The sequence below is a fragment of the Athene noctua genome, chromosome 3 (genome assembly GCF_965140245.1).
Source record: "Athene noctua chromosome 3, bAthNoc1.hap1.1, whole genome shotgun sequence".
Lineage (NCBI taxonomy): Eukaryota > Metazoa > Chordata > Aves > Strigiformes > Strigidae > Athene > Athene noctua.
In genome coordinates this window covers 33,734,923-33,756,144 of record NC_134039.1, presented here as the reverse complement: position 1 = coordinate 33,756,144, position 21,222 = coordinate 33,734,923, and the positions used below count along the sequence as shown (strand labels likewise).

The following is a 21,222-nucleotide window of genomic DNA, read 5'->3' as shown; positions in this document are numbered from 1 at the left end:
ATTCTTCTATTTATATTGCTTCTTCATTCTAATTTTCAGTTCTGTCTCTCATGGTCTGTAACTTTTGGGCTTTAAATAATCACAAAATTCTTATGGATTTTTACCCCCCAAAACACTATCAACTCCAGTTAATAAAATTTTTTATAGTTAGGGAGTTTAACTTCTCAGTTACACCAAAAAGGTACATAGAGGTCATCAGACAGACAACATAGGAGCACTATCAGAATTAATTTAAAAACTGCAATAAAATCAGACCTAAATAAAATTTTCGGAGAGGTTTGTTAGGACTCTTTCTTACTAAGTTTACCAACAACTACGACTGACTGGCAGCAGCTCATTTTAGAGCAAGTAACACCCATGTCATGCAGACAAGACACTGATAAAAGAGGTCTTCTTAGAGGTCAGTTGTAATAAGCATACAAAAAACTATGCCTTTTTTTATTACTTTAATTTCAAGTTACTAGTAATTACTCAAGAAAATCTAGATAACCTGGCGCTGAGGGGGTCGCTGATGAGCTACTCCAAGGTAGGACCCCATGATGGTAGATGTCTGCAAAGGCTCTGATGGACACCAGTATTCAAGGGCAAGTTCCAGATTAAAGGGGTCTTTCCTATACAACTCAGCAATCTATTAGAGAAAGGAAGATGTTAGAAAAGTATCAACTATATAAAGAAAAGACAATTACTTCAACAGGAGGTACTGCTTCTAGATAAGCTAAACACATCTGAGAAGCAAAGCATGGCTGGTGTTCCATTCCTTAAAACGCTCTGAAAATGACAGATTCTAAACTGCAATATCAGAACAAATGATAGCCAGAGAAATTGAAAATGTACACATAAGTGAAACTTCCATAACTTTCTAATTATTATAGATTAAATCATTGCTAAGAAAACAACATCATTTCTCCTTAAATAATCACGTGCACCTTGATATTTTAACTTAAAAACAAGTTAACCAGTATCAGGATTAGATATCTTACCAATTATCTGAACATACACATTTCTCAGAGTAAATTTTCATTTCTAGTTCTTCATTCAAGTTTACTATATAGCTCAGAACTACTTAAGAAAGCATTTTACTACAAATTCTCCTGTTAAATGTCCTATAACCTAAAGGACTACCTTTGGAAAAGACAAGTAATCTCTATATTAAAGACTGATATACTGAAAATACCAAACTTGTACACTTTCATGCTAAAGAAGGGGAAATAAACAAGTTTTCTCCATTTATTCATGAACAGAAAATATAAAACGCACCAGTTCAATATGCAATCTGTTTTCTGATGTGGGGGTTTTTGAAAGTGCAGTTAGGTAATCTTAATAACTAATATTTACATAAACATATTTAAGTATTCTTTCATTTTTATTTTTTCTTTCTTTTATTAAAAAATATGACAAACAAAGATCTTTCCTTTAAACGTACACTTGTGGTCAAATTTATACTGAAATTAGGGAATTGTAATTTCAGCGGCCTTAATGGGGGTCACCTTGCCTAGCCTGTTCAGCAGCAAATACAAAATAGTCTTCCAAAATTCTCATTACAGACACATTGGGACATGAAAATTATTTAAACATTTCAATTCTTTATCTGAATAACTGTCAAGACTGGGGGAAACCCCCTAAAACCTAATTATAGCTTACCCACAGTAAATAGGGATAAATTTGAAGACTTAAAAAACACAGTGTAAACATTGTCTAGATACACAAAGGTGTTCCATTCCAAAGAATTTCCCTGTATTTAGCCAGTGATAGCCTGTAGTCTTAAAATTCCTGTTTCTAAGTTATGTTAAAATAAGATGGCTTAAGGTAATACATAAGATAATCTTATTGTAAGTTAAATTTCAGGTATTTAAATATTTTGTAAAATAACTTCAGTCAAGAATTCTTCAAATATAATAAACAATGCACTATTCACTTACTACACAAGTATTAAATGATACTCAATCAACATCAGAAGCCAAGGCAGAAAATTTATACTTTTATGTAAGAAGTTATAAGAAGTGTCTATATTTAAGAAAAACAGTATCTCTAATCTAAAAAGGAAAAGATCACTTTTTGCCACAGTAATTTAAAAGGAAATAGGGCTTACTAAAAGCATTAAATGCTCCAGATCCCTCCGAAGGGAAATAGGTGGATCGTTGCCCATCTGAATACTCATGTGGATCATACGAGCATCTTCATCAGCACGGTTTCTCAGCTGTTTCACCTACAATTTATGAAGTGGAAAAAACCACTGGTCTATATTTAGCTAAGAACGAAACAGAACAGAAAGAACACAATTGTCTAAACAGCCTACTAAAAACTAACGATGAAAATCAACTTGCACATACATAACAAGAATATTCAATTTTATTGGTTCTAATCCCCTTCCCCCTAAGAGCTTACCTTCAAAGATATATTCAATCACTTCCTTACTGTCAAGGCCCTCAGTTCGTAGCAAAAACCCTGAATTTACACCACAGAAGTTTTTCCTAATTGATTTTACCAGATCCTCTGGTTTGGCCCAAAAAGGTGGATTCTTTTCACTTTTTTACTTCAAAAGCTAGGTTAAGCTTCAAACATTATCCACAAGGAGTGAAAAGAAACAGAAAACACTATAAAAATGTTTTCTGTATATAGATCTGTGGATTGCACCTTTCTTAGCCACTATAGGATATTACCATTTTAGGGTATCAACAGCTACTTTATGTTTTGAAAAGTTTTGGATTGATGCAACTACTCTGGACCCAGTCTGTCATAACTAAAAGCATTAGAACATGTTCACAAACACAAGTTAGGCGGGGGGGCTGGAATAAAAGAGAAAAGGGAGAGGAAGAACAACAGCAGCAATTAAAAAAACCTCAACCTTTAATCAGTATCCTAAAATTCTGTGTGTTGAAAAAACTAATTACTAAACAAAAAACATCTGACATTTAATTTTAATGTCAAAGCGCCTTTGACAGAACACCCCACCAGAGGTTTACAGAAAGCAAATAGCCATGAGAGGAAAAGTTAAGTTTTGTTAAGTATTAAGCAGACATTGAGGAACAAGAAACAGAAATAAACAATCAATTCAACACACCAAAAATTACCAGTTTGTGATCTATAGTATATCTTGATTTACAAAATTGAATGAGCAACAAAATGATTGTGTTGCATCAAGAAAAAGTAGTTAAAAACTAGAAATAACTGTGGAAAGGGTGAGAGCAAACTAGCCAAATTAGTATACTAACAAAATTAATACATGGACAAAAGGAGTGTTGATGAATGAAATAATGAATTATCAAAGTACTAAAGCTAATTATCAAGTTTGAACGTCATGCAGCCACCCGAAAGGTTTATCCAGATCATCACTGGCAAGCAGCATAAGGTTAAAACTATACAGAAGAGTTAAATAAAATGCTAACTTACAGATTTAAATGAAACTGAACAAAAATTACATATATATATATTTAAAAACAAAATCCTGTAAAGCAGACACTCCTCCTTACCTAAAATTTGAGGTTCAGTATAAATAGCTGTATACATAAGCCAACTAATAATAGCAGTAAAGACAAAAAAATCCCTTGTAGGCCTATATATATATCCCAATTGCCTGCTAACAAAGACTTCCCTCTAAAACAAGTAATACTGGCCTCTCGTCAAACTGGAATACAAATCAACAGCCAGATTTTCGCTTATATCCTGTATTACAAAATCCTATTTGTAATGAAAAACATCTCTCCATCTTTAGGCATCAGCTACAATCAACTGCTGATCTGAACCAAAGCAAAAAAACTGAAATGGAAGAGAAATACTCTTCCCGGAGATAAAGCCTCCAGTTGCATAACTCAGTGAAGATGGGAGATGTACCAACAAGCCAACTAACAGCCTTTGGATTTTCAGGCAGGTCTGTGGATACAGGAGACAGGGTCACATCTGTTCTAAATCCACTATGGCAGCAACCTCACCCTGGGTCAGGCTCCAGCTCTTCCACCTTCATTCAAAAATCTACCTTAGATCTCTTCCATAAAAAACGGTATCATTACAGGGAGACATTGTATCTTTTGTAAAGCAATGCCATCCACACAGAACTGTCTCCTAAAAAAGTTCCCAGTTCCAAACCTGTTTGCACTTGATTAAGGAACTTCCATAAAACATACCTCATGTATTCTTCATATATTCCTCATATATTCAAAAGATTCCTAACAGCTACTGTGTCTGTATTACAGAAAACACCATTACATGCAGCCTTCAAAGGATGTCCAAAGCCTGTTAACAACATGGTAAGTGTTGTATGCAGGCAGCCACTGCAGCAGAAATACAGCTGTGAAGTTATCAACATGAACTTATTTGAACTGACATTATACTTGTTCTACGGATATTCCATGGGTTAAAAAGACAGCTTGAGAAAAAAAACTCACCAACAGATTATAAATAAGTTATGGTTAAACCTAAAAGCTGCCTAAATGTTCATATATGACCTCAAAGACTCTTAAGGCTCAAATATTTTTTTCCTGCCAATATTGTTCTCAATCTGCTAGGCTACAGTGAACAAAATATTTTTAAATCTGGTTTTGCAAATTTAAAAAAGTAATTATTTGGCAACTCCAACTACAGCTCAATATAATAAAAGTCACAAAATAAGGCCTCCATCAATTAAATAAAAGCATTTTCGTAGAATTTTAATTTTCCATGTCTAGATACAAAGGTTTTGCACAAACGAAACTGTTGTAACTGCTTCAAACTTTTTTTTTCAGCATTTCTGCTGTTCTAGTGAAAACAGCTGCTCATTTTCCCAGCAACTGATACTACTGAAAAAAGCAGAATCCTTCCCCTTAAATATGGAAGAAGATCATTAGCAAAGGAATTAAAAATGAGAGATAAAAACTGTAAGTTAATTTAGGTTACATTACTGTCTGTATCAAAAGAAAAAACAACAAAAAAACCAATACCCACATACATTGCCATCAATTTCAGCATTCATTTAAATTTTAAGCACGTAAAACAAAACAAAACCACTCCCACCACAAAAGCTTGCTTTGCAAATCTCACCACACTGAAGTGTTTTAAAAAATCATGTTGTAGTTCTGTGTGGAAAACAAACCCCAAACCATATGGGTTCCATAAAGGTAACAAGTTTTCTGAACTGCAGCACCTCAGGCTGAGAGTCATATCTGAATCTCTATGCTACCTGTCCTAACATTAGAAATATAGAAGAGATACCCACATTTCTCAAGAACTGCTATTCACACAAAAAAAACCCAAACACTTACTTTCATTGGCATGAGTGCAAGGAAGTCTGTGACAAGGTTATGAATTTTGCGAATGTAAAATTCCTCCTGGTAGAAATTTTCAGACCCCACAACAGATTCAGTCAGGAACTGGAAGACGTTATCAGCAATTGCTAGCTCTGCCATTGCTTCATCTGCCTCAGTGAATTCTGCAAGAGCTGGGCAACAAAAATCACAAGAAGGGAAAAAATAAATTACAATTATCTGTTACCAAACAAAGCATATTTCAGACACATGGCTGACACACAAACTGATGTGCTTCTATCAATTATGGTTTTTCTATCGTACAGGAAAACGCCAGACTGTAAAAGATGAGTCAAGGTCAGGTGATGATCTCAAATTTCTTCATTAGTAAGTGTTAAAGTGCATAATCCATTTACCCAATCAAATCTAAGGCTGTGAACCAAGAATCACAAACCAACATTAAACATTAATTATAATATTTACATTTTCTTTAACAGATATTCTGGAGTAGACTCAATTCTGTTCTAGTAGGGAGTCTGGAAAGCTTGTGAAGTACAGAAAAAAGAAAATTAAAAGTAGATTTGTCCTCTCAAGATACTGAGGTTTAACATTTACAGATGTAAAAAGTCATAAGCATCAATCTATTCTTAATTTAAGTGTTCAAATGATATTCAAGCTGCTAAAATGCAATCTTTCACATTTTTTGGTACATTAAAATCTTTCCCTTCAATGAGACACTGATTAATATTATTGTCTAATAACTAGTTATTTCTAAATCTGTGTACATTTCAGAGCAATTCAATATTCAGCTATCAAGTTCAAACACTGAGAAAGCTTTAAAGCTGTGACGATAATTTTATCATAAAGGTAAATACTAACACTTTAAAAAGGTAACAAATACTTTGACTTACACCACTTTCAAGCTCTGAATACTAATATGCAGCAACTGCACTTTAGGGTAGTTTACCTGTCACATCGGACAATTGGGATATTCCTCGTAATGTCAGTGCCCAGGCTAATCTAACAGTAGCTTGCAGGCCTGGCAATTTCCAAGGCTGAGACTCCTGAAGACGAGTGTGTATTGTTGCTATATACTGTCTTTCTGCTAGCAGAGGGAGCCGGTGCATCAAATCTTGAAGAACAAAAAAACCAAACACAACACATAGTAAACAAATGTAAAAACACGCAAAATCCTACCAATTTGTTACTGATCAATAACAAAATTGGTTAAATAACAATTATCCATCTCCACAACATATCCTCTTTGGAAAATCTGCCAGCACTACCTTCACGATCCTCTGTGCCTTGTTCCAGAAAGCTGACATCAAAGCAGTAAAGGAGAGCCATGAGAAGAGACAAGTTCACACCATCCAACGAGCTACCAGTTTTCGCTGTTACCTTCTCCAAGTAACTTATGAGGATTAGCGTGTCATCCTTACTCAGTGGTGACTGGCAGGTCCAGACAAAGAGACTTTCAGCCAAGGACTGCCGACATTCTTTAATGAGGTCAGAAACCTTTAAAAATAAAGCCAAACAAAAACCAGTTAATATAAATATTCCGGCAATATGTTCAATTTGTCCTTCTCAGTCAATCAGTATGACTAGGTTAATTCAAAAATTACTCTGAAGACAGCAGCTACAGAAAATGTTGGGGTTTTTTAATTGCTAAACAACAAAAGGCACATTTCTGCTTGTTAAATGCGTTCATATTTCCAGGTATTTCATACAAGGTGTAACTAGATAGCCTGCAATATCACTATATCCAAACCACTATCTCTGTCAAGGTCAGGAGACATGAATCTACAATACAACTTTTATAGCTGTAAACATATCACAAAAAAGTAATATTTCCTGTCTCTAATACACAACTGCACTAGTAGTTATATCCAGATAAAGTCATAGTCTTCCTCTTCCTCCAAAAGTGATTCCCTCAACTGACTATACAAATACCTAATTTTTAAGACATTGAGAAACATGATAGACATTTAAAATTAGAATTTTCTTCCCCCAGACAAAATATTTATATCAACTTTAGAACATGAATGAAATCTAATCCCCTATTACATTATGAAGCAAATATTATGCCCAACATAAAGACTACCAAGCATTTTCATACTAAAAATATTTTTTTCTTTTTATTTGGCAAAATATTCCATGCAATAATAAAATTAAGTACACTGGCTGTTTAAAAAAAAAAAAAGGTTGTCTTTTTTCTAAGAGTTACACCAAAAATTATCTGTTTTTAAACAAGAACAAACATTTATTTCACTTTTTAACTTCATCCCTCCATCCAAGCTGAGTTTTAACTGCTTTATGAAAACAGTAGAAGTTGAACCCCCCCCAAAACCCAAAAAACAAACCCACAAAAATGTTAAAAAATAAAAAGCCACTAATACAGTTTTTGTAAAACTGTATTTTATTTAGCTAAATTATGAGCTTCTAATAATGTTCTTGACTTTACATCCATTGTACCTGGTTAAATAAAAAATAAAGAGCTATAGGCATTCCACCTCCAGTAAAATCACATGCAGGGTAATAAAGAGAAAAATTTTAACATTTAACACAGCAAGAGATTTGTGCAGACTCCAGTAAAACACAGAGATAAATACTGTAGGCCTAAAATAAAGAAAAAAATTTCTAACATTAAGTGTTAAATTAAGTTTAAAGTAAAACTGAGGTAAATGGAGGTAATTTAAGGTACATCAGAAGGATCTTCTTTGCATAGTTTCTAGATTAATAGCAAAAATATAAAACTAGTTCTTTATTTGGTGGAAAAAAACCTGACTGATTGTTACACAGAATAATTTTAGACAGATGACTCATGGCAAAGAAGCTCAGAAATTTAAAAAGTTTAAAATCTTCGTACTAGAAACTTATTTTGCAGTTAAATCACAGTCTCAAATTCATGGATTACAAAAATGAGAACTCGTTTTCAATCAATTCTCACTCATCACTGAGAAATGCTTCTGTTCATATTAACACAATATTAAAGGCACATTTCTGCTTGTTAAATGCATTCATATTCCCAGGTATTTCATACGAGGTGTAACTAGATACCCTACAGTATCACTATATGCAAACCAGCATCTTTGTCAAGGTCAGGAGACAAGAATCTACACAGAATACTCATATTGAAAAGAGCATTATTTGCCTGACTAGACTTGGTTTCAATCTGTTTTAATAATTTGTGAATTATAGTTTGCTATTTTTATTCCAATGGTGCTGATAATGGTAGTTCTGAGAGCAGATGACTTACTATAGTCTTTAGAATAAAATTGGAAAAAAGGAAATTTACACATGGTGCAAATATTAGGCTTACTCTTTTACAGTCCTTGATTACACTTCACTAAAAATAATGTATGCCCTAGCATCAGGGAGCAAAAGTAAAACAGAAATGCAGGAAGTCATCTGGATCCCAGATTGGTATAGTACAGGCTTTGGAGTAGTTACAATGATCCCTCAGACAGTAACAGCTTGCAAAGATAGAGAACAAAGACTAGAAATTTAAAAAAAAAAAACAGAAAAAAGAAAAATCCTTCCATATCTCTTTGCTATCTAACTGTATTCTACTCTATGCAGTAATTCAGAATATTCATACCCAGTGAATATTTACCTCTTTGCGATGTTTCTCACTACCCAACCCTCGCTCTCGCTGGAGTTTATCAAATTCATTCTTCAAATCAATGTGAGACACAAGAGTGAGGATCTTCTGAGTCAAACCCTGCTCCATTAGGTCATCTGTGAAGCGTGTTGTCATGGACATTAACTCTTGACTATAATGGAAAGAATACAAATTTAACAATTAATCATACTAAACATTCTCAGTCACAGAGGAAGTCTAAAATAGTGAATCCCATCAACTGTATCTGCTGACAGAAAATGTTCAACTACATTATATACATAAAGTAACAAAATGTACATCGGTAAGTCGTGCCATCTCGAAACATTATGACGAATGGATACAGAGTCTTTCGGTAACAGTAGGTTCAAGAATATGGAATGTACAACTATACCATTGATCACCTAGTTAAAATCTCTGTCAAAAGGAAAAAGTACTACTATATGTAAGATGTGCATAACTCAAGTTCACAGCCTCTTTCTTAATAGTAAATGCATCTGTCCAATTATGTACACCCTACTGAAGTGTGAACCTAGTTCTGAAGTAATCATTTACTTTATGTTTCAGAATTTACATTTACACTAGAACACATCTTTTAATCACTCTCTAGTCAAGCAATCACTGTGCTTTGGAAGTAAACAGTGCGTTCTGTTTCCTTTTTAAAGTCAAAAAAAGTTAGCATTATTATATTTGCCAGTAGGTCGTGCATCCATTTTAAGTAAAGGCAGGAGCACAATTCTCTGTTTTGCAGGACACAGGAAGTGAGAACATAGCAAGAGCAAAAATTCAGTCTCTGAAATACTGAGTAATTATCGCTAGTTAGAGCAACACTGACTGGGAGGGCATCTGAAGCAAAACACTGCCAGAAGGTGAAGTAGCATGAAAGAACTGAAAGTAAAATGGATATAACCCAGTAAAAACGTGTAAGAAAAAAATAATATTATACTTAAGAAATGAACATGAAGGCAGATGCATCAGGTTATGAGAAACAAACACATTTGAAAATATTCATATTCCCTTGAGACTAATTAGTCTAAAAGCACTCAAAGCTAAAAGCTCATCAGCTCATCATCCTAATACAGACCTGAGTTCCAATGTCCACGTCTTGCCTTGGCGTGACTGGATAAGGGTTCGTAGTGAATTGGCAATGCATCTTTTTCCATCCCAGTACAACAGAACAGCCACTAGACCTCTTGTAAGGCCAGGAAAATGAGGTTGCTGGTGTTCTCCTATTGAAAACACACAGAATAGTCACAGAAAATCAAACATGAGCACTTTGATAACAGCTCTATATCTTTGTATTTCTAATTGAAATACAAGTGTAGCACTGAAAGCAACCATAGTTGTCCATTATCACTTTGATTTGTTTCAGGCACTTAACAGAAATCACAGTTATTTCGGGTGCTATTATTAAAATTTATATTCAACTATTAAAACATCCAAGAATTTAAAAGAAACAGAAGTGCAAGTCCATAAATATCCTAGTACAAATGGTATCTGCAACTTGTATCAACCCATCTTAATCAAATCAACCTAACTATCAGCACACTATGTTTTTTTAATTCAAAATCAAATTTTGTCTGAATCAAGATCGAAAAATTCAAGTTCAAAATAGAAAACAAGGTTGACTTGAAAATGTCTTTCTAAAGGTGATAAATTCACAAGCTACTTTAACAAATTTTTAAAAAGTTAATGAACAGTACCTAGTAATGACAACTAAAAATTATCTTTTAATAACTCTGAAATCAATTTTCTACATGCAAAGCATGTGTCACCTTCCAGAATACTTCTCTTATTAATCAGTTATTAGATTATGATCCAAATAGAGTCACATATCAATGTATAACTAATATGTAATTTGAAGAAACAATATCTGTTCCACTGCTTTATGGAAAAACTCAATCATTTTAAAACTTTTTTTAAATTCAGTGATAAAGTAAATCATAAAAAACACTCAAATTATTCCCCCTTTTGCAATAGTTGCGTAAAATATGAATGTTCAGAACACTGTTATATTACATGACAGTGACAGCAGATTTCTTTTTAAGAACATTCTATGTTAGGAAGCTAAGGCCTTGACTGAATCATGCATTCATGTTAAGCATACCCTTAAGTAAGAAGGCCCTATTTAAGTGCTATTTCTCCAGCTCTTAAATATTTTCCCTTCTCACCAGCTAGAAGGAGCTCAACAGCTGCCAACTCTCCAATATCAAAGAGGTCACTGAGGATAAAGGCTTCTCTGATGAGTTGCTCTGGCAAAAGCCTAGTTCCCTGCTGACCCTGGATAGCAACCCCTTCTGTACTTGCTTTTTGAATTTTCTCATGTTGCTGAACGTTCTTTGGCTGCAAGAGAAACAAAGATCGGAAGTTATTAAAAATGGCAAGATCAAATACTGAACAAAGCTTTACACATTAATCCTTCCTCACAAATACAGTTCGGATAGGTTAGGTTGTCATAAAAACAAAGGCAGTGTTTTTAAACACCGAGATAGTAAAGGCATCCTAAAAATGCTTCACACTTGCACATCAGTGGTCTCTCTTTGTGGGAACATACCAAAAATAATCTTGCACAATGCGTACTGATACTCAGTTTACTGAGAATAATGGAAACTTAAAGTAAATTTTGACACAATTCTCAACAGAAATTGGTAACAGCTCAATGAAACACATCTGGGTTGTTGATCAGAACTGCTGCATTACTCCAAAGTATTATTTCCTACATCGTCCTTTCTTCTATGAAACTCAGATACTAAAATATACCAATGAAACTCAAGTTGACTGTTAAATTTTCTGACATCACTTTAAAAAGCCATATACTATTGCAGAAGTAACACCACAGAAAGAAGACATTTCTAGTTGTGATCCATCAGCCAAGAAATAGTAAGTTTTTCCACATCATGTCACATCCATAACAAGACACATTCTATACTTTGCAAATTCATGTTCACCTGTTCTGCATGCATTAACCTTACTGATCCATGAGCATGGACCCAAATCAGACAAAATAGTTTTGTGCTTTATTTCAAGCACACAAGAGCAGTGAGAAAAAGCTAATACTTGACTGATGGATCATCAGATATTTTTATTATTCCTTCCAAAATAGTATTCAAATAATGAGAGAAAAAAATGTTATAGAAAAAATTATCCTGTACGAGACAAAAAATAATACGTATTATTCAAACTATTTGTATTCTTACAGCAGAACAAGACTGCTATAACTGTTATGTACTGTAAAACATAAAAGAATGGTCATGGCCTAAATGGTACATAGTACAACAATACAAGACAGTAAATCACCAATTCTTCAACTCATTCCACAAGAGAGCATTAGTCTAGTACCGGATTCCTGAAGAGTGAAATGAAGTCTGATTTGTGTTTCTTTAAAACCTGGTCAAGGCGATGAATAGCTTCAGGTTGCCTTTTCCAAATTGCATTCATTACAGTCTGCCATATGTCCTTATATGGACCCCACAAGCTGGCAGCTAAAAGAAGAAATAAAACAATGTATTTGTAATGGAAAAAAAGAAAGCAAATTATTTATACACTATTTTCAATAAGACTTGTTTTAACTTACTGTTAGTCTCAGCTTGACAGTATCAATTGTTATGCCCATCAAGTAAAGCATATTTTCCTTTCTTAAAGCACAGAAAAACAACAGTCTGATATAAAACCTAAGTGTAATTAGGGAGCTAGAAAAGCAAAAAAGATTATATGTGCTGCTAAGTTCTGCAGCTGAAAGTCATCTTATAAAGATATTTGATACAAGCTCTGTAATCTTTCAACCTTATATGCCTAAGATATTCCATCCACTTTGGTAAGATTAAAGAATAACTAAGAACTGGACAGCAGACCTTGAATCTGAATGTAACTCAACAAGGCAGGCTTCCTGCTTCCCATTTCTGACAGAAAAATCCAAAATAAATAAATAATATATGGCAGACTGAAAATAAACAGCAGTGCTGTAAGACTCTGTCATATTACTGCATCAGTCCGTCTAGAATAAAATAAATGAGAAACTAAAAATGTAAGATTAAAGACAACATATGAGAAACAAAAAACATAAGCCTAAGGCTACTTTCACATTTACTCATCTTTCTCATTTGAATTAAAAAAAAAATACAAGTGCTTTTGATCTCTAAGACACATTTGCTGCTAACATTCTCTACAAGAGCTTCATAAAGACATTAATTTCCTTTACTAGAAATAGTCAGATCAATACAAATAGTTACCTGACTATGTTTAGATGAGAACAAATTATTTCTGGAAGCTAGCAAGCATAAATATATTAAAGAGAAGTCTGACCCTACTCTAGAAATACAATCTCTCCTCTTCCTCAACAGTGAAGAAGTTTCCTTTGTGTATTTCACGCCTGAATTTAGTACTACAGCTGAATGATCTCCTCCTTGCTTGAAGCTGTATCACTCAGAACCTGAAGTCTGTAGCATGAAAACTGCACTAGAAGTTTCCTTATCATCGGGTCTCATGAGAACACGATACTAAACTAGTCTTCAGACTTCAGCCAGAACCATCTAAACTGAAAGCCTTACAGATGGAAAATTACTCTTACCACCTAGTATTAACATCCTAGTTTAAAAAAAGTCAACATTTTAAGACTTACATGCTACAATTTTCCTAGTGCAAAAGCTAATTTAAGAGCACTTTAAGAGGTTGCTGCCTGCCTTCATTCAGACCACTTGTTCCCAACCTTACACATGCCTGCTTCGTTAACTCTGATGGACTACACTATAAATCATGTTAGTCAAATGATCCAAATTAACGGGGGGGTGGGGGGGGGGGGGGGGGGGGGAAGCAGCAACATTTTCCAGAGTTCTTCTAACCTTGTTTTAAAAAATCAGAGTATCTCATTAACACAGGTTACAAAGTGGCCCTGCTAATCATAATAACAACTGAAAGAGCAATGCCCAAAGCACAGAGGGAAAGAACAAGTGGGTAGTGAAGAGCAGAGACCTCTGAAAGTGGCTTTGTTTCTGGAGAAATGATAAAGATATATCTATGCCTTGCAGAGTAGCCTATGTACAAAAAACACTATAATTTCACCTAAAACTGGTTAACATTTTTTTCCTTCTTTTTAATGTACAAGTTAACACACTGGTATAAAATCAAGTATGGAGGCAAAATTTTACCTTCACATAGCTTGTTCTTACCAGCTCTAAACCTTAAGGTAAACCTGACCAGCTGCATCAGTCCAGTCTTGACCAGGCTGCTTATATTAAGACAGCAAGGAAGAGGCAGCTACTCTGATGTGAAGATGCCCCCCTTTTTCATATAATCAAGACACCACCTCGAAGTAACGCAAAATGCTACATGAATGCCCTGAACAGGACAGCATAAGCCAAGTCAAAGTGTAGCGAGTGAGCATAGAGACAAGCAGGTGTCAGAGTGAGACCACTGGTTTCAGTCAGTTTTACCACTACCGAAGGTGTCTTGGAAGCAGCAAACCAAGTAAAATTTTGTCAGTTTTATTCTGTTGTGAAGGAATAAACCACACAAAACAAACAAAAAAAAAACAACAAACAAACAAACAAAAAAAAAACAACCTCTCACCCCAAACTTGGCACTGAGAAAAACTTTTATCATTTAGGATGCAATTAGCAGTGCCAGTAGAGCTGTGTCTGAGGACAGCCTGTACAACAGGATAAATCCTTTGTCCTTTCTAAGCATCAGAGTGTTTTAATCATGCAATGTTACCCCTGCCTAGACAGATTCACTAAAAATAGTTACTACTGGACCAATAATTTCACACTCCAGGCTGTAACTGGCTCTCCCACATAACTTCAGAGTTCAGAGATTTACTTCCACTTGAAACAGTCTTTTCACTCTTACTAAATTACCAAGTCCAATAAATACCAGCAGCAATCTGCAGTGCCTGCCAAAAGCTGTTCACCTATTTCCCAGGCCCATTTGTTTGCTCTTGTCCCTACAACGTAATTGCTTTGCACCAGCCCAAATACATGTACTGTAAGGCATTCAAACAAATTAAGAATCTAACTTTTCTAACTGAAAATTAGTCAAAAAAAAAAAAAAAGAGTTTATTTTCAGCAGGATCACATCCACAACCCATTGTGCTCTGTGATGGCACAAGTTATTCTAGCACAAAGATGAAGTCCTGCAGAGAAAAGAATAAGCAACAAGGATAGAAAAAAGGTTGGACTTCAGTGATTGTGCTGACTTTTCCCCACTTATGTTTTTTCTATTATTATTATTATTATAGTTTTAGAAAGGCTGACCATTCCACCAAGGAAAGACAGCATGGGTTGCTTCTTTTGGCAACAGCAGCAGTGGCTGCTTATGCCTGAACTTTTTGCCAAGGGTATACACTTAAGCACACTACGTCCCCACAAACATACTATAGCTTAAGGCAAAACCCTCATTAGTTCTACTGCCACATCTGCTTTAATTTTTATCTCATCTTTTATGTGCAAAACTCCTTCTTCTATTTTTTTTTAATTATAAGGCTATAGAGTCTCTTGCCATGTAATTTATACAATAAAGTGTACTCTCCTTTGAACTACTCCTGTTTTCACTTTAACAAAGTCACATTTATAGCAGCCTTCCAGTACCTAAAGGGACCTACAAGAAAGCTGGAAGGGGACTATTTACAAGGGCATGTAGTGACAGGACAATGGGTAATACCTTTGAACTGAAAGAGGGTAGATTTAGGTTAGATATAAGGAAGAAATTCTTCACTGTGTGGGTGGTGAGACACTGGAACAAGTTGCCCAGAGAAACTGTGGATGCCCCCTTCCTGGAAAGTGTTCAAGGCCAGGTTGGATAGGGCTTCGAGCAACTGGTCTAGTGGAAGGTGTCCTTGCCCATGGCAGTGGGGTTGGAACTAAATGATCTTTAAGGTCTCTTCCAACCAAAACCATTCTGGGATTCTATGATTTCAGATACTGTGAATGGTAGGAATAATCACCCTTCCTCCACTCCCAAATGAAGGGTCTTTGCTTTACTACTGCTCTTCTGTGAGGGGACAGGGATGGAGTTCATTCAGTTACATCAAAGTATCTTCTCACCTTCACTACACACCATGCCTATATTACAGTCACAGCATCTCCATTCTCCCTGTATTAAATAAATGAAGCTCAATAACAGCAAATGCAACATCCTGCACCTGAGCCAGAATAATTCCATGCCAACAGTACAGGCTGAGGACTAAACTGCTAGAAAGCAGTTTTACAGAAAAACACCCAAGTGTTCTGGTAGATGGGAAACTGAATACTTAGTCAGCAGCACACCCTCACAGAAAAGGCAGCCTCTATGCACCAGGCTGTATTTACAGACTTGCAGCCAGCAGGTGTAGGGAAGTGATTTGAGTCCTTCACTCCAGTACTGGGTCCAGGTTTAGGCTTCCCAGACCAAGACACTGAAATGGGGGACCATAGAACAGGATGAATCAGAGGCTGAAAGAATTGACCTTGTTTAGTCTTCAGAAGAGAAGGCTAAAGAGTGCTGGGAGCTTTGTTGTCTTCAACTACTGAATGGCACTGTACAAAGAAAATTGAGACAGAGGTACCTCAGGAGGTGAGCAGGAAAAAAAAAAATTACTCTGATGGGGGTCACATTTTGGAACAGAAACGCCTCTCGGATGTTACCCATCCTTACATGTATTCAAAACTAGCTTGGATAAGGCCTTGAGCCTCTGGACTGAACTGGCTCAGATTGGGGGCAGGAGGAGTAGAGAGGCAAGACCAGATGATCACTGAAGTTATTCTCCAAGTATCCATTCTTTTCTTTTAGTATTAAACTTATTCCCCAATTATACTGGGTAAGTGCTGCCTCTAACCCAAAACATTTTCTTTGTGAGAGGCTCTGAAAGGACCATGGACGATCCCGCTGCTCCTAATCCTTAGCAACACTCAAAGCAAGAGAAACCAGCTCAACAGTTTCAGACTTTTTGGGTAACACTTAGCAAAATTCAGTGCTTTTTTTTTTTTTTCATATTACACACAGCATTAAAAGATGAATACAATACAGAAGCGATATTTAATCACACATGGACCGAGTTACCACAGTCCTCTCGAGTCAAAGGTGGCCTGTGCTCTCTCATGTCACCAGCTTCACGCACCCTTGGCCAGGACCCGCCATGCAGGGCGGCAGGTCTGAGCACCGAGCCCCATCATCTCTGCACAGCCTGAGCGCCCCGAGTACCGCCGCACGGGGGGAGACCGCTCTCCCCGCCGCCTGCCAGCATCACCACGGCCCCCACGACCTGGCGCCCCGCAGCCCTGCCCGCCCGAGCCGCGCCGCCTCCTCACGCCCGGCCTTCCCAGGGCCGCCGCCCCCGGCTCCACGAGCTTTGAGGGGCGAAAGGCCGGCGCCCCCCGACCGGCCGGCGGGCGGGCGGGCAACGGGGAAGACGGGATGCGGCATCACCGGGGAAGAGAAGGAAGAACCGCGGCCCCGCGCTCAGGTCCTTCTTACCCGAATTTACCGCCAACGGCGCCGCCATCTTGGAGAGAGGGAGGCGCGATGGCGGCGCCGCCGCCCAAGGAAGGCCCGCCAACAGCCCGGGCTGCCCGCAAGGCGCCTCCCGAGGAGCGGCGTAACGTCTCGCCGCCTCCTCCCACCACGGAGGAAGGGGAGAAGGTCTTACAGGTCCCCTCTTTTCTGGCTTTGGGGCAGCCCAGCTGGCGAAGGTTAACGAACGGCTGTCTCGGCGCCGGCGGCTGCCGCAGGGGCAGGGCGGCGCGGTGGGCCTGCGCCGCGGGCTGACGGGAGCTGTAGTCGCAGAGGGGCGCGGAGCCCCGGCTGGGGCGGTGACGGCGGCGTGCTCGGCTTCTGGTATAAATTGCAGATTGATAGTTGATTGTGTCAGTCGGCTTCGTGTTCAAACCTTTTCGAGGTGGCTGCGTAGAAGGGAGAGCACCGGGGCTCTGCGTCCCCACGTGTGCGCCTCTGCCGTTCAGTTTCTCCTTTCTATGTAACGCTGAAAAGAGTCTCTCCTTTCAAGCCCTGCCCTATAAGCTGTACTCATTGAATAAGGCAAAATGCCTGAAGCCAGACACTGCACTGAGAGGTAAACTTATTAGAACATTTTCAATTTTATTTCTTTTTCAATTAAAAAAAAAGTGCTACTTTTTTTTCAAAACCAGAACTGTTACAGTCTCTATGGTTTCAGATTGAAGTCTTCAAAAAAACCAAATAATTTGTAAATGTTTCAGTTCTTTAAAATGCAGAAAATTAAAACAGCACTATTCACTTAAAACCAGTAAACTAAGTTTTTTGTTCAACTTTGTTAGCAGGTGTGTGGCATTTAAAACTCCTGTTTCTTGGGCTTGGATTGGTGAACTAAGGTTACGAACTTGTATAGAAAAAAAAAGCCAGCCCTGATAAGGGTTATCCTGTGAAGAATGCTGCATTTAAACTCGAATTATGTGCAAGAAAAAAATACCAGGAATGAAGAAAAGAAAGCAAAAAGAACATTTGTACATGTATGTGTCTGGAGCTAAGGTACAAATAATAGTATCTTAGAAGTATCCCATATATGAAGTCAATTTACCACCCTCTATCCAGTAATCAAATCTTCTCCAGAAATTCCCTCCTGTATTATCTTTAAGATAAAAAGATTTCACCAAAAGTATGTATTAATTTTCAGTACCAATAGTTTCCCCTCCTGAACTTCATTAAAAGAATATTTCACAGTTGCAAAACCATATCCAATGAACTAGACCTATGGGAAACTGGCAAAATAACTATCTTGCTATTCTAGATCTTCCCTATAATGGAATGGCAGAGGGAGCAAAAGAGAGAGAGCAGTGGTCCTAGGGTGAGAGTGAATTGTCAAGGTGTCTATAAGAAAAAAGCAACAGAAACCAGAGAAACAGTTGCACAAGGATTAGTCAGAAGAGAAAGAGGAGAGAGCAGGAAATTTTAAAAGAGGGTGGAAAGAGTATGTGCTGTCAAGAACAGCTCCTCTCAGAGTTCAATAGATGAATCTGTTCTCATTAATTTGGCCTAATTTGTTCAAGGGCTCATATTTCCTTGAGATTTCTCTTTTCCTGGTCTTGGCCATGAACCAGAACAGACCTAGTGCAATGAGAATGATAGTCAGTGAATTATTTATTTTATTCTAGGAAAGGAAGAGTACCAGGCAAGAGGTGAAAATAGAAAATAAGTCTTTATTCCACAAGCAGCAGAACTAAAGCAGCCTCGGTACCTGGGTATGGCATTCCTGCATCTTCTCCCGCGTACCCATTCACTGTGAAGCCATAGCTTTGCTCCTACACTGCCCACATGCCACCCAAAACCTCATGCTTATGGAACACAGGTATCATGATAAATTTGGAGATGCATGTGCTGATCACCTGGCCACAACAAATGTAATGGATAACTTGAGGTTTTGCTTCAGCCATTCCAACCACAGAGATCCTAATTATGATATATTTAGATATTCCCTAATTTTCACAAAGTCGGTGAGGATATAAGTTTCTGAGCCCTTTAGCCCTTGATCAGCTTAGGTTGGAATTAGTTCAGCAATTGCAACAGGTTCAGAAGTTACTGAAAATGTTTGGCAGAGAGAGTGGTATTTCCTAAGCCGCATTTCCTTAAGAAACAAGACTTTTTTTTTTTTAAAAAAAAAGAGAAATAAATAAAATAATACATTTTTTAAAAAGCGTTTCCAGGCATTAAAAGCTGTTGTATTTCTTTTGGCATTCAGATGCAGCCAGATTGCATACACTTTTAAAAATCTCTGTTGGAGGAAAAATCCTTTCTAACCACTGCAGATTTAATATTTTAAATAACCAGATAATTCTTTCTTCTCCTTGCCAATTGGCCAAGAGTCACAAAGTAGCATGAATTAAAAAAAACACCATGGAAAGAGTGGATGGCATGGGGTAGGTCAGTGGGCAGCTGAACTTCAGAAGAAAAATACCACATTTAGCTCCAGCTGCACAGCATTCATTATACTATTTCTCTGTCAGCAATGTGATATTCTAATGCAAAATATTTGTGACAGTACAGCTCCTATTATGGATGAAGTAAGAGAGGTATCTAGATACACCATACCATAAATTCTGCACATACTTACATTGGCATAGCTGCATCCATCCACGCTTTGATGAGTAGGCAAGTCCATGAATAGTAGTTCTTTCCTTATTCTCACTTTATTTGCTGTCCTTTAATTTAGGATCTTATTGTTTACCCGGGGTCACTGGCTGGTTTGGTAGACTATCGTTGCCAAGTCACTATAGGGAAAGAATACCTCATTCCTCTTCCTAACAATAGCTCTCAGCAAGTTCTCCAGTACGGCTGGGTTCAGTGAGGGACACCAGCTTCTTTCATCCTTAATTACTAGACAGAAATCTGTGAAGTATCAAAGGTAGGCTGGCACTAAATACCTGGGATGGATATTAATTCCTCTGGATTCCAGGGAAAGGAGGTCCCCAATTGCCTGTGGGGTAGCAAATTCTGCTTGTGTGGTTGAGAGACCTTCATGCAAGCGGTGTTATTTTCTGTAGGCAGAAATAACTACTAGTATTAATTAAAATGAACTGCACAATGGGAACTTACTCTTTGACTGGAACTTCTAGGTGGTTTGTGATGTACTACGGTGTAACATTCTTAATTTTAATAATACTAAATTCTGTGGTTCATAGCCAAAGCACACATCCAGATATGAAGGTAATGATAACGATGATGATGATGATATAATTAATTTTTTTTACATTTTATTATGAACAAGAGGAATAATTATTAGCAAAAAAAAGTATTATTCAAATGCCCAGGAGGCCATGCTTAATTTCCTCCCTTTAATCTTGACTGTCATTGTGATCACATCCTGCATGATCGAGTAAAATGAAAATTAAAAGGCTTTTCTGCGTTGCAGCTGAAAAAGATGCCTTGTAGAAGTGCATATACATAAACAGACCTGTCTTTACATTGTGAAATATGCCTCTTTACCCAAAAAGTCAAAAGCGTTTCTGGCTACTGATTAGACCATAAAACTTCCTTGAGTTCTTATCTTGACTGACACTAACTCTGCCTGTGCATCTCAGTTTACTGGTCTGTAAAAATGGGTATAACATTTCACAGCAGGCTTGGAATGCTGATCAACTGGATCTTTAGCCTGGCCTCATCTGAACAGAGAAAAGGAATGTGTTTTTGGGTTATATTAAGTTGGCAGAGTGAAAAAACCTGAATTGACTTACGATGTTGGCTAATTTTCTTGAAAACTTCTTAGCTGACTGTAATATTATCTTTGTTGCAAAAAGTGTGTTTTGTACATTGAGATAGTTAGCTCGGTGTCAAATCTTAGAAGAAAGTCTAAGACCTTTCCCTGCAGTGATTCTCAACAAAATAACTTTGTAATTTCTCTGCCTTCCATCCTAGGTATTTCTACTGTCACCATGGTATCTAAGCTCA

General features: G+C 37.1%; 1 protein-coding gene across 2 annotated transcripts in view; it reads right to left on the bottom strand.

Annotated features, from left to right (window-relative positions):
• Positions 1-17,472, bottom strand: part of NUP205 (nucleoporin 205) — a 50,733-nt gene extending 33,261 nt beyond the window's left edge. Inside the window, exons 1-10 of one of the 2 annotated variants that reach the window (XM_074902659.1) lie at positions 17,281-17,472; positions 12,175-12,317; positions 11,007-11,178; positions 9,920-10,064; positions 8,830-8,989; positions 6,503-6,731; positions 6,184-6,348; positions 5,235-5,401; positions 2,090-2,206; positions 491-628 (exon numbers count right to left, since the gene is read on the bottom strand). In XM_074902659.1, the coding sequence (XP_074758760.1) occupies positions 491-628; positions 2,090-2,206; positions 5,235-5,401; positions 6,184-6,348; positions 6,503-6,731; positions 8,830-8,989; positions 9,920-10,064; positions 11,007-11,178; positions 12,175-12,317; positions 17,281-17,308 (1,464 nt within the window). In that variant the 5' untranslated portion in view covers positions 17,309-17,472. Of the gene's footprint in view, positions 1-490; positions 629-2,089; positions 2,207-5,234; positions 5,411-6,183; positions 6,349-6,502; positions 6,732-8,829; positions 8,990-9,919; positions 10,065-11,006; positions 11,179-12,174; positions 12,318-17,280 lie in introns of both variants that reach the window. The other variant, XM_074902658.1, reaches the window with a different exon arrangement.
• Positions 17,473-21,222: the final 3,750 nt, after the last annotated feature.